The sequence below is a fragment of the Hakea prostrata genome, chromosome 6, assembly GCF_041222555.1.
Source record: "Hakea prostrata isolate BN-2017 chromosome 6, UWA_Hpros_2, whole genome shotgun sequence".
NCBI classification, from domain to species: Eukaryota; Viridiplantae; Streptophyta; class Magnoliopsida; order Proteales; family Proteaceae; genus Hakea; species Hakea prostrata.
This window is the reverse complement of record NC_142605.1, coordinates 37,050,207-37,069,897: the sequence shown is the minus strand read 5'-3', so window position 1 is coordinate 37,069,897 and position 19,691 is coordinate 37,050,207. Positions and strand designations below refer to the sequence as shown.

General features: G+C 38.2%; 1 protein-coding gene across 5 annotated transcripts in view; it reads left to right on the top strand.

The window, feature by feature from the left end:
• The window catches only part of LOC149013828 (SKP1-like protein 21), a 28,519-nt gene extending 9,398 nt beyond the window's left edge, over positions 1-19,121 (top strand). For 3 of the 5 annotated variants that reach the window (XM_089159840.1, XM_089159842.1, XM_089159841.1), the window contains 4 exons: positions 621-721; positions 812-990; positions 9,880-10,013; positions 10,305-17,875. In XM_089159840.1, the coding sequence (XP_089015966.1) occupies positions 621-721; positions 812-990; positions 9,880-10,013; positions 10,305-10,324 (434 nt within the window). In that variant the 3' untranslated portion in view covers positions 10,325-17,875. Of the gene's footprint in view, positions 1-620; positions 722-811; positions 991-9,879; positions 10,014-10,304; positions 17,876-18,950 lie in introns of those variants that run through there. The other 2 variants (XR_016174078.1, XM_089159843.1) reach the window with 2 other exon arrangements.
• Positions 19,122-19,691: the final 570 nt, after the last annotated feature.

The following is a 19,691-nucleotide window of genomic DNA, read 5'->3' as shown; positions in this document are numbered from 1 at the left end:
GCAGGGTTTCAACCTCTCAAACATAATACCTTAAAGTCCCCTAGCTTGGCTGAAACCTATTTTAGCCCTAGTGTGACCCTACCACCTATCCTTTGTAGCAAAGACCTATATTGAAGGCAAATACAACCTAGAAGTTATTGCTGATTCTAAGTGAAGAGGATCCTGGAGTGGGCTTGATTCTAGGGCATAAGTTCAACAACTAAACCCTAGAATTTTGGTCACATCACATTATCTTCCACTTAGTCACTATTAACAGTAACCTTCATGATTGATTGATGTCTCACTGCATTGTGTTGTAGATGGAATCAAATCCTGATGTTAAGTTTTGGAAACATATATGCTATCTTGGATTGACAGTGTATTTTGTGTTCCATGTTCAGCCACTGATTTGGTGTTAAAAAAATGATTTACCGATTGCTAGATATTGATGAATTGTAGGTGTATCTTAGCATGACATTATTATTCCAGGAACAATTTATAGTACTCTTATTACAATGTACACAAAAAATCTGAGAGTTTAGCTCTTAAAACTGAAAGGCTTTGACTTTATATTTTCCATAACTATTGTTGAAGTATTTGAAAATTTTGCCTTATAAACACTGGAATTTTTGTCTGCGAAGCTTCCAAGGGGGCTAGGGCTCCTAAACACAAAAAGAAAAACCGAAGAAGAAAAGACCAGTCAAAGGATCATTTGTCAAATGATGCAAATCAAAACCACAAGGTCAGTATGTTCATCTTAATAACATGTCTTGGATTAATACATATGTCTTGTTGATGTTCTGAACTCACCAATCTTTTTCACTTGTTTTAGGAGATGGAAAATCTCCCTAATGCTTGCTGTAAAGAATATGAGGCTGGGAGGATTTTTACAGTTAGTCCCAGTAAACCAGCTAGATTAATTGCAGATGATGGTTTTTCCCCTAAGGTTGAGTTTGATGATGGTGATATTGATGATGAACTTGACCCGGCGATGAAGGAAGAACTTGATAGGTGGGACGGTATATCTCTTTAATTTGAAATTCTATTTGCATGTTCAACTTGTGCCTTCCATGTGGATAGCCATGGGAATCCTTTGTTTTCTTATGCAATACAGTTGAAGGGGGAAACAACATTCATAGAACGATCATGTACCCTATACTAAGAAATCATGTGCCCTTGCTGCAGAACAAATTAAACTTACGGAATTGGGATTTTGATAATTTCCATGCATTCTTACTCTTCACTTATCTCCTAATTCTGAACTAAAATTCACCTCATTTTTTAAATTGTTTTTTGTGATTTCTGAAAAAATAATTGGATGCTTTCGTTGCATCTTTTTTATTTGGAACAGCCAGAACTAGTTGATATTTGTTTTGGGATATGCTGCTATATATTTAGGAATTAATTTGTTTCATCTGCTGAGTTCTCACAATTGCTCATCTTGATCAATATTCCAGCCTGACCTTAACCATGCTATGTGGCATGACAGTTAGGCTGTTTTCATTAAAATGAGGTGTTATTAATTGTTTTTATTTCTTGTAGAACACTATTGTGTGTGTGAAATTATCATCAACAACAGGCCTTATCCCAACTAAATCAGCTACATGGTTCCTTGTCTTCCAATCAGTTTTCTTTGAGGCCATGCTAGATATGTGGCCTAAGCCATGCATGTCTTTTCTCACCACTTTTCTTAAGGTTATTTTATGTCTACTCATAGCTCTGCCTGCCAAGTATAAATTGTTATATATTCTTGGCTTGGTAGAACTAAAATTTAGACCCCCTTAAGTTATCTGAAATGCCCTCTTTTGAGGTTATGGGTGTAAATGTTGCCGGTGTGACATATTTGTAATTGCAGTCAGGCAAGCAGGTTTGTGTGGATAAGTGAAACTGAAATTAGAAGAGCAAAACTTAAAACAAAATGGTGGTGAGGATGAGAATATAGTGCTGAGGCCCCATTAATGTTGACATTCTCTTGGTAATCTTTTATCAAGAGAATGATGATGTAAGGCCCCACAACCTCCCCAAAATGGCCCTCAAGGGCCGCAAGAAACCCTAGTGTTGCTACCCAGCACCGTGTGGCCCTTCAGGAGGTCGATCCAAGTAAAGGTCAATTTGGTCATTTATGGAAGCCCTAAATGAGTCCTTCTGGATCTGATTAGACTTAGAATCAGAATTTTATTAGGAGTCTAGTCATGCTTTTGTTTTGTTCTTTGAGTTAGTCCATTATAAGTTAACATTCCTAGACTATTCAGGAGTTATCTTTAAAACAGAATTCACTGTTCGTTTTTGCGTTCCAATTTGAGTCCCATTTGGAGTTGTCTAATGAAGGTTATAAATACATAGAATGCTTGTAATAAATCAGTTTTCGATTAATGAAAAGATTGCAGAGTAATTACAGCAGAGAGGAGGTATGATTGTGGCTTTCTAGGGTATCAAACCACAAGAAATCCTTGCGGCAACCCTGGTGATTGTTTTCATCAGTTCAAGTTCTTTCCCTAGCCTACTACAGTTGGTAAGCACTCACCCCCACCCTTCCCCACCTTCCAACTCCATCATTCCCTCCCTTTCTGCATCTATCCTGGCGTTCGGCCCCACCCTTTCTTCCTTCCTCAACCCTAATTTCTAGATCTGTCAATCCCTCCTCCAAATCTCACCTCCTTTGGAATCCTCACATCCTCCCCCCTCCCCCTTCCCTAGCATTCAATCTCTACCCTAGCCTCCTTTACGCTGTAGAAACTCTAAAATCTGAAGTCTTTTTTCCCCCGAACCCTAATTTCTAGAATTCCCGATCTCCACCATGGAAATTCCTCCCCTTTTAGGATCATCACCCTCTCCCTTCCCTTTGCCTTCGATCCCAAGTAATAGCCCTAGCTACCCTTAGAAACCCTAGAAAATTTAAACCCTAACTTCCCAAACCTAGATCCCTGAATCTTGAATTTGAAACCAAAGGAACTAGGTTCAGATTTTGGTTTTTAATACTCCTAAGCTCATAAGCCTTAACCGAACCTTGTCTACCCTCCCTACAAACCCTACAACCCCTAAAATTGCCTAAAAACACTAGCCGTAGAGTTTTAGAAACCTTATTGGCCTGCTGATTTTCCTTTGTTGGATTCTGGTTGCTGGCCCTCATCCTTTAAGGCTATAGCAAGTGGTATCAGACCTGTGGATGAATCAGCAGGAGCTAGAGGTTTGGAGAATATACAGATTACCCAAGCAGATGTTCTTGCACAAGTACAAGCCTTGACAATTAGGGTGGCTCAATTAGAGCAATCATGCGGAGAAGAAGAATTACCGACTCCATTGGTGAACCTCAAATAGTTATACCCTGGGGGAGAAAGTAGTGGGGAATCACAGGCACAGAGAAGATGTTGACAAAGAAACCTACCTCTAGGAGGTTACAAAGAAGAAAGAGAGAGAAATAGTCACATCAGAGAGTCCTGGTATGACAATCCTATGTAAAACAAATATGAAGCTGATGGAAGACCTTCCCAATGAAGACCATATCAAACTCCATTCACTTTAGAAGAGCACATAAAATCCTATTTCAATGGAGGACAGGCCTAAAGAAGGGTGCAGATCATCACAAAGTTAAGCTTGAACTCAGAGAGTTCAATGCTCTCTTGATCCCCAAGTATTCTACGATTGGAGGACTACCCTGGATGAGGTTGCCCCGAGCTAAGCTAGTAGGTGCTGCCCGGTTTGGTCGAACACAACCGAAAGTGAACTATACTATGAAGCGAAATGCATACTACATGGAACCAGATGAGGAGGGAATTAACAGAAATGTATCTACCTGAGCACTATAAGACTAGGGTATAGAGTGGTTCTACACTCTAAAGCAAGGTAATATGTCTGTTGTTGACTATATACAATAGTTTGATTCCTTAGCATCTAGAACAGGGACTAGGAAGAGCAAACTTTAGACTATGACTTGATTCAAGGTTGGTTTAAAATATGAGATCCAGATGGCTCTTGGAGTTACTAATGTATGGGACCTATTTGATAAAGCCCTAAGAGCTGAGACTTTGTTGACCCAGAGGAGGAATAATAATCAAAGTTCTGACTACAGGATTGATCCATCGCCTTCGAGACCCTTCACCACCTCCACAGTTCCTCAAGTGGCTAATCCTCCTATAACAAACTACCAGGGAAGGGGCTCCAACAATAGTATGAATCCTTGAGAATCTTTCTATTGTCATGAGAATAGTCACTTTGCCGACAACAGCGCCCTCAAAGAAGGAGAGTTTCTGGCTTCAAAGCCAAGTAACAAACTCCTGAGGAAGTTCTTTGCTCTCCGCTAGAAACAGATCTGGATGATGAGTATGATGAAGAGTATGATGAAGAGCACCAAGACTAAGATTTTCATATGATTGTTATGTCGTTGGAGAATCTGAAGGAGAGTCGTATTTTGTGCACCAGGCTTAAAGTAGGTAAGCAGTTGGCTCTAATAGTGGTAGACAATGGCAGTAGTGTTGATAGGTCACTTCATTGCATTAATATTATATCAAATCCTTTGTATTTTAATGAGACTAATTGGTTGTTTTATTTGGATTTATATTATATGGACAGAGTAGAGCATTTGGATATCAAGTCTATAAAAAGAGTGGTTTAAAACCACATCGCCACATTTTTAAATCAAATCAAAGAACCAGGCCCAAATTAAGATGGAGGATTTGATTTTGTCCAAATCAGAAGGATTTTCGTGAAATGTCTTAATTCAACAAACAAAGATTTCGTTCTCTCTTGCGATCGGACATCTAAGGAAGTATCTGATTTGGAAAGTGCTAAATTAGAAACCATTGCATTGACAAGAAGGATAATGGAAACAATTAAATAGGCAAGGAGGAAGAATGGAAACAATCAAATGGGCAAGAAGGAAGAATGGAAACAATCAAATGGGCAAGAAGAAACAATGGAAACAATCAAATGGACAAGGTTAAAGAAAGGAAACAACTGAATTGGGAAGAATTGCATTGTTAAAGAGAACAATGGAAATGACAAAATTGGAAAGGATGCAGAATTGGCAGGAAACCTCTATAAGAAGGAAGGCATTTTCGGAGATTGATCATCACAAGCTACAACAAAAGGAAGCCACATTTCTGAGGAAGAAATGGCACGATGTTTTCTATTTTCATTTCTTTTTTCTTATTTTCCATGTCTAGTTAATTCCATCTTTTGATCAAGATTAATAGAAGTTTGATTTTCGACAATTGTGAGACTTCGGGTAATTAGTTTTCTTTAATTCTTAGGTATTTATACATTTTTCATGTTTATTATGTTAGTGGATTAATCCTTTTAGACAAAAGGCTTATTGTTTGATGATTAATACAATACTTGGTCAATTAGAATAATTATTTATTATTCTCATGTAAGTGACAAATAGCATCCTCGAATGGGTAATCAATGCCTTAGAGAGTTTGCTATGAGAATGTATGTCCTAGTTTAAATATACAAGGCTTTTCCGGTTTTATTGACTAGGGATGGGGTCTTTCATATTTGATGCGATTAATAGACATAACTCAAAGGACAGATCCGAAGGTAATGTTTATCAATTAGGGAATAACTCAAATGACGGATTCGAAGGTTATCGAGAAAGTAGGGAAAGATTGGTTGTCACTCAAATGATCAATAACCAATCTACCCGAAATTAAAGTTTTTGTTTTTAAGTCAATGATCAATTGAGAGAATCAATACTGAAATTAAGTCTTTGATTGAAAGTTTTTATTATTCTGATTTTCTTGTTAATTATTGCATCCATTTTTTTGTTTTATTCATTATTTAGTTTATTGATTCAAAACCCCCCAATTTTTTTCAACGAATAAATCTTCACCAATATCTGCGGATTCGACCCTACTCACTGCTATTACAAATTCAATTGAGAGAAGGATTATTCCCCCGGCAACAACGCCAAAATTTGATGGGTTTCGAATCCACCAAAGATAATCCTTCTTTCAACTGAATTTGTAATAGTAGTGAGTAGGGTCGAATCCGCAGAGATTGGTGAAGATTTATTCGTTGATAAAAATTGGGGGGTTTTGAATCAATAAACTAAATAATGAATAAAACAAATAAACAGATGCAGTAGTTAACAAGAAAATCAGAATAATAAAAACTTTCAATCAAGATTTAATTTCAGTATTGATTCTCTCAATTAATCATTGACTTAAAAACAAAAACTTTAATATCGGGTAGATTGGTTATGGTCATTAAGGATCAGTCCTCTAACAACCAATCTATCCCTACTTTCTCAATAACCTTCGAATCCGTCCTTTGAGTTATTCCCTAATTAATAAACATAAACTTCGGATCTGTCCTTTGAGTTATGTTTATTAATCACATTAAATATGAAAGACCCCATGCCTAGTCAATAAACCAGGAAAAAAACTTGTTTATTTAAACTAGGACATACATTCTCATAGCAAACTCTCTAGGGCATTGATTACCCATTCGAGGATGCTATTTGTCACTTATATGAGAATAATAAATAATTATTCTAATTGACCAAGTATTGTATTAATCATCAAACAATAGGCCTTTTGTCTAAAAGGATTAATCCAATAACATAATAAACATGAAAAATGTATAAATACCTGAGAATAAAAGAAAACTAATTACCCAAAGTCTCACAATTGTCGAAAATCAAACTTCTATTAATCTTAATCAAAAGATGGAATTAGCTAGACATGGAAAAGAAGAATAAAAAACATCTTGCCATTTCTTCTTCAGAAATGTGGCTTCCTCTTGTTGTAGCTTGTGATGATCAATCTCCGAAAATGCCTTCCTTCTTATAGAGGTTTCCTGCCAATTCTGCATCCTTTCCAATTTTATCATTTCCATTGTTCTTTTTAACAATGCAATTCTTCCCAATTCAGTTGTTTCCTTTCTTTCTCCTTGCCCATTTGATTGTTTCCATTCTTCCTCCTTGCCTATTTAATTGTTTCTATTATCCTTCTTGTCAATGCAGTGGTTTCTAATTTAGCATTTTCCAAATCAAATACTTCCTTAGATGTCTGATCGCAAGAGAGAACGAAATTCTTGTTTGTTGAATTAAGACATTTCACGAAAATCCTTCTAATTTGGACAAAATCAAATCTCTAGCTTTGGACATAATCAAATCCTCCATCTTAATTTGGGCCTGGTTCTTTGATTTGATTTAAAAATGCCTGGTTCTTTGATTTGATTTAAAAATGTGGCGATGTGGTTTTAAACCACTCTTTTTCTGGACTTGATATCCAAACGCTCTAATTTGTTCATATAATATAAATCCAAATAAAACAACCAATTAGTCTCATTAAAATACAAAAGGATTTGATATAATATTAATGCAATTAAGTGACCTATCAAGTGTCGACGCAGTGGCAGAGAGATAGGCCTCAAGACTGAGAAGCATCCCTAACCCTTTAGTGTGCCTCCTCAATATTGCTATAGGTATCCTCGAGATGCTTGGTACCCTTCACGTTGGTGTGATGTCTTTTGCATGAAGTTGACAAATATCATCCTTGGAAGCATGGTTGTATGCTAATGATGCCACCATCACAAGTAGGGAAAATAATGTGTATTTGACTGCAAGGGCCAGAAAATTATATTCCTATCACTGAATCTTCCCAAAGAAGCTAAGAAAAAATAAGCTCTTCGGATAAATCAAAGAAATTCAAGCACCAAACAGCAGCTCTTGGTGACCACTGAAGGAAACTCCAGGCTTATGCTGCTACTACCTTAATTTAAGCTCCCATTCTAACATCAAAAGAAATGATCCAGGGTTATCTAAGAGGTAAAGGGATTCCACCCATTCATCAAAGATTAATGTTTTCAACAAGAAAGCTTAGGGTTGCTGCCCAGCACCTTGCAGGAGATCAATCCAAAAAAGGGCATTTTGGTCATTTTATGGGAGCTCTAATGAGTCCTGCTGGGTCTAATTAGACTTAGAATCAGAATTTTATTAGGAGTCTAGTCCTATTTGTGTTTTGTTATTTGAGTCAGCCATGATAAGTAACAGTTCTAGTCTAGCTAGGAGTTCTTTTTAAAACAGAATTCCTTGTTTGCTTTTGCTTTGAAAGTTGAGTCCTATTAGGAGTTGTCTAACGAAGGCTATAAATACAAAGCCAAGGCTTGTAAACCGATCAGTTTTTGATGAATGAAAAGACTGCAAAGTGAGTTACAACAGAGAGGAGGTTCAATGGTGGCTTTCTAACCTTGAAAAATCCTTGCAGCTGCACTGGTAGATTGTTTCTTCAGTTCAAATTCTATCCCTAGCCTACTACAGTTGGTAAGCACTCACCCCTACCCTTCCACACCTTCCTACTCCATCATTCCCCCCCCCCTCCCTTGGCCTGCACCCCCACCCTTTCTTCATCCCTTGACCCTAATTTCTAGATCTCTCAGTCCCCTCCACCAAATCCCACCCCCTTTTGGAATCCTCACCCCCTCCTCTTCCCTAGCATTTGGTCCCTACCCTACCCCCCATGACCCTTTAGAAAGCCTAAAATCCTGAAGTCCTTTTACCCCGAAAATGTTAATTTCTATAATTCCCAATCCCCGCCATAGAAATCCCTACCATTTTAGGATTATCATCCCCTCCTTCCCCTTTGCAGTCCACAAGTAGTAGCCCCAACTTCCCCCACCCGAGACTTCTGAAACTTGAATGTGAAACCAAAACAACTAGGTTGAGATTCAGATTTTTAATACTCCTAAACTCACAAGCCCTGACCAAACCCTGTCTACCCTCCCTAGAAACCCCAGATCCCCTTTAATAGCCCAGAAACCGTAGTGGCTGATTTTCTTTATTAGATTCTGGTTACTGGCCCTCATCCTTTGAGACTACTTCAGGTGAGAAAGAATTTAAATAGTTCTTTCAACATCCAATTTTTTTGGGGGTCAACATTTGTGTTTCTCCCAAAATGCCGAGACTTTGCAAATATCTCTTCAAAAACGGCATGATAATTTTTGCTTTAGTACTGCACAAACCTTTCTTCTTGTCAAGAGGCAACAGTACCTTATTTGTAGGTGGTCTTTTAACATTGCTACAGGCGCAGGTGGTACTGACGCATGGACGGTTGCTAAAGACTGCAACTGCTCTAATAAATGGAGACTCGATCAATTAGAAAAGAAGAATGGGAAGTGCTAATCATTGTAACTCTATTAAGGGCTCCTACCCACTGATCCATTCCTGTCCCAGTCTGCTTGATTTGAGAAAGTATTAGACTCTCAAAACCGAAAGTCGAAAACTCGCTTCTACATCTGGAACTCACAAAGGACATTATTCTGAGTGGCCTGTTTCGTCCAAAAGAGATTTTCCCACCCAGCCATCCCTTCACTTGAAGGAAGATTGATGAACTGCCTGTGGGAACCATTCCTCAAGAAAACCATCAATAAAGACGACTCCCGTCCGAGGCTAGAAAAGAATTGGGTGGAAGGTCCCATTTGTGGATACCAAGTACATGGCAACAAGGAAAGCAGCTAATTGGCTTTACTCATGAGTGAAAAAAAATATCTTAAAACTCTCTTTTACAACAATCCACTTGATCACTGCTTTTAATTTTTTTTTTTGGATGAATTAAAAAAATTTGGTAGCAAAGGGAGGAAGAGGTCCAGAAGTGCTAGAACTATGAAAGAATAATTTTGTGGGTCGAGTAATGTGTCTAGTTCATCAAGGCAAGCAGGATAGGACTCAGGTCACACAACTCAAAAAGGATGTTCTTATTAGTGTGCATGTGTTATATTCCTGTTCTCCTGAGCTGATGTTTATGTTGGTTTGTTGTGAGAAGATTTTATTTTATTCTGAGAGCTTGTCATTATTCTTGCAGTCTTCTTATATTTGAAGACAATTGACACTTGTTAATTGTTGATATTCTTGAATTTTCTTTTTCTTTTATTTTCATGGTTCATTGGGTGGTATTGCAGGGAAGTGGAGGATTTTGCCAGGAGATTGAATTCAAACTGGCCAGAGAGGATGCAAGAGATTCTATCTTTGGGTCAAGAAAGAAGGCTCGGACCAATATCTATGAATGGCAATTTCTCCTTGCAAAGATATACAAGTATGCTCTCATTTTCCTTTATTAAAATGTCCATTTCCATCCGAAAATTTACTTTGTGACTGCCAGTTGTTTCATGATTTATTATAAAGAGTTTGAAATATTAATCATACCCTTGAATGCTTGGAGTTTTATGGTTTAATAACTCCTTCGTTATAGTCTGACCTTAGCTATTGTTATTGTTTTGATATTTCTCTTACAATAGTACAGCTAGGTTTGTGTGTATGTAGATACACCAGCCAAAAGTGATTACTGTGAATGTTATGAAACCATGTGCTTACTGGTTTATTTTAGCAGGTGTGGAGAGGAGATGAACCTCCAACGACATTTCAGAACAGCCAGCGGGTAACAGTTTTCGGAGATGCTTACAAAGGTAGCACATGATAGCACGATGAGTATGTTGTTCTTTGAATGTAAGTTCTCCATTATGCTTGCTTTATCTGGAAGAAATTTTGAGTAATGGCAAATCTTGTATGTTTTGATAAATACGAAAAGTGAGTTATTTTATGTGAGCCAATTTCAGCTAAAGCTCCTTAGTTGTGAGGTTTCCATGTATCGGGAATTTGATCCTGTTATATTTGGTTTCGCCTTGCCTCGGCCTGTGTGCGGTTGTTAACTTTATAGATTTTTCTGCTATTGTAATTTATTGATATTGGAAAATGAAAGAAATGCCAAGCTGTAAAATTTCCTTATTTTCTCCAATGTTTTCCTCTCATCTTTTCTTCTGGATCATGAAAGTTTCTTTTGGTTCAACTCTCATCATTAAATGGTTTCCTGTGAGGCTGGTTCTATTGTTTCAAGGATATTCATCATTTGAAAAGGGACCATGTATTTGGTTCATCTCCTTAATGTCTCATTCTTCATTAATATTTTCTGAGCAAAAATCAAGACACTGATATCTCCATTGAACGGTCTTAATTGTAGAGCAATATGAATATATGTTCTAATGGAGCAAACTGCTGGTGTAACTCGGCTCCTATGGCTATCTTGGAGGAGCCTTGCATTTTCTAAACTGTATATAGCTTCTCTGCTCATCCAGTTTATGAATTCTTTTTTGGAAATTAAGAAGCCGTGAGTTGATGCAGTCACACGGTACTAGAGATTAGGAATTATTTTTATGTTTCATAACTTTATTTTATGGATATGGGAGGGCATTCCTGGAGCTAGTGGCAGTACCCGATGAAGATTGTGGGATGTGGATGGCAGAGGCAAAAGTGCCCAGCTTATATAGTTTTAGATTGGAAAGGATCCACAACTAGGGGCCAATAACCAGGGTCTACTATGAAATGGTAAGCTTGGCTAGGAGCAGAACCTTATTTTATGGATACGGGGCAAGCACTCCTGGAGTCATGCAATACTAGATGAAGATGGTAGATGGGGATGGGGATGGTGGAGACAAATTCCCCCAACTAATGTGTTCTAAATTGGAAAGGATCCAACTAGAAGCCAATATCTGGGGTCTATTATGAAACGAAACATCTGGCTAGGTCAAAATAGGGCTAGTGTTGGGCAGTACCAAGGGTTTGATGGTAGTTCTAGGTTACATTGGCATAGGGGAGTGTATCAATGAAGGTTACATCAAATTTTAACAGTGGAAAGTGTGTAGGAATCAAATTTGCTGCATTTTAGAGTTACAGTTCTAAGACTCTTGAAAGAAGATGAAGAAATCTAGGGCCTCTAACAGGTAGAAAGGGTTGCAACCAAGGTTGAAAATCTCGTCTTTTCTCAAGATTGAGATATCAAAGATTTCAGCCTGAATTTTGGTGAAACATGGTACACCCTTGTGTACCATCTTTCAATTAAATGTTTCAGTGGGTGTAGGTGGTCTTTGGGTCTTATTTTTACCTAATTTGAGGCCAATAAACACAATGACAATGTTATTTTGACTAAAACCTAACACAAAATGGTGTTCTTGATTTGTATGCGGGCGAAATTGGATTATGTATTTTCACAAATATAAACATGGATATACAAGAGAACGTAGGAACCTTACATTCAAATGCAAGAGCGAATGCAAGAACAACTAGAATGCAAGAAGTCATAACTTATTACTCTGTTACAAACTTACAAATTACAATGAACAAGTTACAAATCCACATGACACCATCAATCATAGTTCATAAGTTACATGAATTAGTCAGACCTAGTCTAATAAAAGCCATGGTAGAAGAGCGAGATCTTGCCACCTTGAAAAACCAAGATCTTTACCGTCTCAACAAGTTCTCGATCGAAATATGCGATTTTTTTTGCGTCAATACGGTGGCCATCTTGGTGGGTTTTAGGATCCCAATTGGGTTGAAACTTGGTATTTATCCTATTTAAGGGTATTTTGAACACATTGGTAGCCTTGGATTTGTCAGAAAACAACCTTTAGTATGATTTATAAGTTTACCCATAGTTCACAGAAATGTTGTAGACTTAGGGAATGCAAGGTTATACAACATGTAATATAGAACCTTTAAGGCATATAAATGAAAAGCAAGTGTATCAAATGCATCCAATAACCTAGATGTCATCGAAATTCAAGAATAGAATAATAAAATTATACAACCATTAGAAGTTTTATATAAGTCATTAAATAAAAAGTTCATAAAACAAGTAGAGAATGATCGATCTTCCTTCGATGTTGTAGATGTGATAATAGTAGTTGCAAGGGAAAATCCAGCCGAAATCCACAAAAAAGGGCAAAAATTGAGAGTTCCAGCGAGATATGGTGAGATCTACGGCAAGATATAACGAGATCTCGAGCAAGGTGCGATAGAGAACTGGCGATACCCAGCGAACTTTCGCCGAATATCGGCATTGAAACAAGAAGAGAGAAGTGATGAGAGGAAGTAGATCGGCTTCATCTTTAGAGGAGAGACGATTTTGGCTCTGACCTTCAAGGCTTTAACATAGAGCCAATGACGGAAGACCAGAGAGCAGCGTTTTTGGTCAAGAGATCCAAGGTATTGGAAGATGTAAGCCAAGCACTCGTCAGGGAAATCGGAGACGTAGCTAGACATCGAAGAGAGAACGGAATTGGATCTGCTCTAAATGAGATTTTGCATAGGGTTTGTGGATTTGCTGTTGGCGAGGTTTAATGGCGATGTAGTTAAAGCAGTCTACGGCGACTATCCCATCCACAGAGAAGGAAGGGGCGATAGCAATCGGAAATCGAAGCAGCGACGACGATAAGAAGAGAAATCAGCGGTTGTGCTTCCGTGTTCTTCCTTCATTTTATCTCAAATATTCGATACTATCGTCGATATCTCACCGGTTCGGGGTTCGCTCTTGGTTTCAGTTCATTGGCAAACTGAAACCACCAAAATTCGGCCATATTTCGCCGAATTTTGGCGATATGAGCGAGATATCCCAACTCTTTGCTCTCGATCTCCATCTCATCTCGCTTCTTTGAAATAGCGAGATATCTCGCGAGATCTCGCTAAATCTCCTACCATAATAAAAGCTACTATGTCAGCTTGGCTTGATCCGCCTGTATGTCCATCGGACCTAATGCTCACTTTACGCGACATATGCATCCCATCACATAGAAGCTGAGAAGAATCAGACATAATCGGACACCACATCCATGTATGTGGCATCATCAACATACTGAAGGTAACCAGTCCTAGGATATGGATTTGTTAAGTTTGCAATGTACTGACTAACCCATCACCATACCTATCATATGGCTCATACATCGCTGCAACGTCAGGTACAGCTATGGTACGAATATGTTGTCTAGTGTGTAGGGATAAGGACAAGGATAGGGTAGGAGAACATGTCTTCAATGAAGGAAGACCCTTGTTGCCGTATTTTGACTCACACTGTGACTCTGAGTAGGAGGAGCCATAGACAACACTAGAATAAGATGGAGCAAGCATCCCCATCCCTACCATCTGACAGTATGGTTAAAATATAACCCACTATACTCTAAGTTCCTTTAAGATGAACCCCCACCACTAGTCCCAGTAGTCATGTCACAGATAGAGCTCAATAAAGCTCTCAATGTTCATGTCCCTCTGTCCTGATGGGTGGAACTAGCCACGAGGCTTTCTCAAGTAACCCTTAGTCTCAGTGGATGATGAGGGTGTAACACTAACACCCCGAAATTCCAGTCTAATTTTAACTTTTTTTATTTTTACTTAACAAACCAATTCAAATTAGTGATTCACGAGTTGACATCACCAAATTGGCAAGCTAACCACATAATGCCCCGAGTAAGAAAGTCATTTGAAAGAGGTATAACTTAATCTAGCAATAGATCAAAATAATAAAGTAATGATTCCAGGCCCAACACCAATAGTGACACCCCTATCCGATCATAAGAGAATACAGATAGCTTAAATTGTAGAAGAACATGAACCCAGGTAGACAATATTAAAATAAAGATGAATTTCAAATCCGTATTCAAGCCGAAGTATAGTTTTGCTCATAGGAAAATGATCAGCATAATTTTTTGATTCCGATGCTCTACCAATAATTGGACGCTTAGTAGGTAGGTCTCATGCAAGAACCAAAGTGGGCCCATAAACCTATACATTAATAAAGGCAATTTATCAACATAGTGTAGATTATGCTTAGTATAAGTATTTATTTATATACAGATATAAATAAAAAAAATATAATATATATATAATACATAATAATGATTAAGGCATGCATTTGTCAATAGGTGGAGGGAAGGAGGCAAGACACCTCACCTCCCATCCTCACTGCCCCATTTACCCGATCTTCCAGGCTTGTCGTGATGTGGAAAATGGATGATAAAAGTGAGGTAAATTGTAATGTTTAAATATATGTATGTGTGTGTGTGTTATATAAAAAGTCATAGGAGGAGGAAGGAAGAGGGCAGCAGTTTGGTCCATATAATTCGCTTCCTGCTTTCCTCAAAGGGTAAGGAAAATTGAAAGCTGTGGCGATCTCCAGGAAAAATCTGTATATAACTTGGTTTACCAGTGGGCTGAAGTAACAATTTCTGATCTTTGACAACAGCGGCAGCTGTAAAGAGAATAGATCCAGACTTGTGATGAAGATTTTGGGAGAAAAGAAACTTGCTTCAATACAGGTTTGCAGGATAACATCTTCAGCAGTGATTTGGGCAGAATTTCTTTAACAGGAAAAAATGGTTTTATAAATTTAAGCTCTGATTCCATGTTGTAAGTATGGAGAACTTTTCACACAGAGAAAGTTGATTTATTCATAGGCCCCAATGGGGTACTTATGGTTTGAATCTTTTTAAGTCCTACTCCCAAGTAGGAAAAGAAATTCAAAGCTAAGTAGGATTAGAAAAACTAATCTAGACTAGTTGGAAAACAAATCTAAATGAAAGAGTCTAATATGGAATAGGAGAGGGATTTCGTCCACCCAATACTAGCACAGATTGAGAGGGACTGTTAAATCCTCTCACAATAGGGCATTACTTGCAACCAAAAGGGACTAGTGGCGAGGATTCTTAGGCTGAAATCACAGGCCAAATCATTATCTTATATTTGAGTTCTTCCCCCCCCCCCCCCATCTAACTTTCTCTGGTGTTGCCCCTGTATAAATTGTCATGAGTTGAAGAGGAGTTATATATTGTGATTACGCTAAGGATTTTTCATGAAATTACATACAAATCCATGAATATTATGTTTTTGTACGATCCGACCTGTTTATTAACTTCCAGTTTGGGAGATCACTCTTTTATAATTTCATTACTTTTGAGCCCTCACTGTTTTTTAAAATCACGGAATCAGCATTAAACCTCTGATCTGAGTTGTTGACTCTTTCATTCTTTCTTTCCTTTTCTTCTTCTTTTTTTTTATTATTATTTTTAGGGGGGAGGGGGTTGGGGTGTGGAGGTGGGGGCTGATGGTAACCCAAATCTGGGGTTATTGAACACTGAATCGCATAAAAAATGTTAACAGCTAATCAACTACCTCAGAGATGAGCAACCCTGAAACTTGGCAACAGGAAGGAGCTGTTTTTAAGGGTGTCAAGTTAAAACTGAAAGCAGACTGATTAAGCCAGACCAAACTGAACCGAATAAAATTTCGTTAAATTTGAGTATTAAATTTTAGAGCTGATTTGGTTAGGATCAGCATAGAAAATGAATTTGGGGTTTGGGGTGGGGGCTGATGGCAACCCAAATCTGGGGTTATTGAACGCTGAATCGCATAAAAACTGTTAACAGCTAATCAACTACCTCAGAGATGAGCAACCCTGAAACTTGGCAACAGGAAGGAGCTGTTTTTTAGGGTGTTAAGTTAAAACTGAAAGCAGACTGATTAAGCCAAACCAAACTGAACCGAATAAAATTTTGTTAAATTTGAGTATTAAATTTTAGAGCTGATTTGGTTAGGATCAGCATAGGAAATGAATTTGGATACTATTATATTGTAGTATGTTATATTATGATTATATGAATATATGGTAGTATATATTACTGTGTTAGTATTATATGTTATAGTATCATTTTACTAAATCATAATATTATAGTATGTGTTTTTCACCAAAACTTATTTTTAGGATGTATATTATAGCTTATGGACTGGTTAGAGGGATCGAGATTGACCCATGTAGGAACCAAGTCTAGACCAAAATGGGGCAAGCTCAATTTTGAGTATCGAATTTCAGAACTGTTTCAGCTCTCCTGAATCACAAAAACACTCTGAAACCGAATAAAATCTATGCTGATTGGCTGCAACCTAACCTATTAACTCCCTTGGCTGTTACCATGATTCATTACTACTGCCTTACTAGTGTAACTGTTTGCTGGTTGTCTTACCCTATAGCCAAATATCCACACTGTTTTGTACAAAATAGAACATCCTCAAAAAGTGATCATTTCTCACCTATGGTAATTCTATGATTTCTTGGAATCTCTTCTTAAGATCTTCTGTCCGCCGTCATCCTCTATTTATAATTTTAAATGGTGACTTGGTAAGAAATTGCAAAGTCACATGTATATAGTTCAGACCAGCTGCTGCCAGTGCATTCAAACTTCTCGTCAGTCACTTGGAAGTGCTGATGAAACCCCAGTCAGAGGATGGACCAGTAGATGTCCCTCCCCATGAACCCCTGTTTTGTTTAACAAGTAGTTTATGAAAAGAGAGAGAATCTGTGATCGTAAGTCAACCCCCTCAGCTCTATGATATGGTAGTCACCAAAATTATTTCATCCCCAATCTTCAAATTTTCCTTTCAGTAACTTGCCATAGGCACATTGTTCGCCAGAACAACTGAAGCAATTAAACAATGACATGGAGCTTGCAGTCACAACGTCAATACTATTTCTTAAGTCAGGTGATGTAACCCTGGATTCCAGGGCAGTAGTAGGATTCTTTCTAAGTTTGTGGCAAGCAGTCTAGGGCTTAATGCTTGGATGCTTTGGGTCAAATATCAAAGGACAGTAACAATTAAGGACTTGTAGACTTGCAGTTTAGGTCTTGAACCCAAGGACAGCAGCTGTATTTTACTCAAAATGCTCAAGGAGCCCTGCAGCTAGGTCTGGTTAGGCTCCCAACTATTAGTTCTAGGTATAGGCAGGTTTAGGGTTGACTTGGATAAGTTTTAGGGTTCAGTAGGTTAGGAAGAGGCTGATATTAAGAGAAAATACTATGTTTTAACTGTAATTGCAGAAAATTTCCAAATAAAATTAGTTCTCCGAATGTGTTTAGGACTCTAGGTTAGGGTTACGGTTTGGATTGATGGTAGGATAGATGGTGGGGCTGCTAGTCCTTTAGGCTTTGGATTAAGGATAGAGTAGATGTCGGATTTCTAATGAATTAGGGATTTGGTTCTTAATGAAGAAGATGAAGTGCAGGAAAATTCTGCGACTTCAAAAAGGGGCTCTAGTTAAGTTTGGAAGTAGGAAAGGTGAGAAGAAGGGTGTGATCCTAGGGGAGGGTTAATAGGCGGAAGGGATATAGGACTTACGAGAGGGGTTGGGTGCTGCTGCCCAAGGGGAAGAAGAGGGGGAGGAAGCTTGCAATGCGGTAGGGAGGGGGACTGGGTTTGCACTTACTTGCTTAGGAAGGGGCTGTTGACTGAAGATTGAATTGAAGGGGACTATAGGGCTGCTGCAGGCTTGAAGAAGATGAACAAGAAAGCTTTAATTGTAGAATCTCTCTCAATACCCTTGAACCCAGGTTGTGGGCTAGCTTCCCGCGACTCCAAGTCTGAAATTTTTTGAATCTTCAACTCAATTGCTTACAATGAGGTGGGGTTTTATATAGTCTTACACTTGGGGGAAACAGACTTAAGACTTAATTGGACTCAAACTAGGGGATCCACTTTGGATTTGGATTCCCTTTACAATCAAACACAAATTAGGAAGGAGTCTTTGCAAGATCTCCTAATTAAAAGAAACTTAAAAAAATAAATAACCAACTTCCAAAAGGAATCCTACTTGGAAATTGGATTCCATCTGGGACTCCTACTCAGACAAGGACTTTAACCATTAATCCAATTGAAAAACAAAAAGTTGATATAGGATCCTTAAAATATCCTGGAATTTACTGGATCACTTTGGTGTTCAAATGGGGTGGGAAAAGACCATAATGCCCTTCTGAGGGTTCAACTGGCCCCTTGGTGCGCCAATGGGGCCTGATTTGTGGTCCATGTTTCAATTATCTTTATGTGGGCAGGGCCTGGTTACATCATCAGGTTTATCATGAGCGCTATCTACTAAAGGAGATTTTAGGGTTATTAATAGAAATAGGAAAAAACGAAGGGAAAAGGTTCTCTGAACTTTCAGTGTAGGACAAACGCCTCACCGCCTTACATTCTCTATGCCACTTTAGTTAAGACTCTCCTAAATCATTTCAATTTTTGTTCTGGCATCTCTGTTTTGAGCACAACAGTCCTCCTTTCGGTTTGTCAGTTGGATTGAAAACATTTGGAAGAAGAATCATGTTCTTCACTACTCTTGAACCTTTTCCCCTGATTCTGTTTAGTTTTTGTTGACTGGAAACAGGCAAACAAAAGCAAAATGTAGTTATTTATCTGATGGGACTGAGATGGGAAGAACTGAAGAGTTAGGAAGGAGCATGGATCTCCGATGGAGAGCAGTGATCAAAGTGGAAGAATCAGATCTGCAAGGGTAGACTGGATTGTTTTCCATGGGCATTCTTTTTGCTATTTAAGATTTGGAAAAATATAATTACATTTTTTTTTTCTTTTTTCTTTTGGGGAGGGATGTGGTGGGTTTGAAGAAAAATAGCTTCAGTGCCAGGCAAACATTGGGAAATTACACGAGTATTATGATTTTAAACATAATTTTTTATTGCTGAAAACATAGGATGAGATTATATCGGTGATATCGGATAATAGAGTAGAGCCGCCCTTGTCTTCATCCAAAAAAAGAGAGTAGAGCCCTTGTCTGGTGGTGTGGTCCTTTATTGGTGATATCTGATAATAGAGTAGAGCCCTTGGATTGAATGGTGCATTTCCTGTAATTGTTATGTCGTTGAGGTTGCTCCTTTGTTCTTCAACCATGTAGTTTTTTCATCCCTCTTCAGCTGGTCAACTGGCTTGTGCTGTTCATCTGAGCGTTCTGATTAGTCTTAGTTCCTTAGTTCCAAGGCTGTTAATCAGTTAGTGTTGCTTGAATAGTTTGGCCCCATTTGATTCATGTATATTTAGTAACATTTCAATTTATTATTGATTTTTCAGCTTTGGACTTCCCAAATTGAAAAACCGGTCTTATTTCATTTAA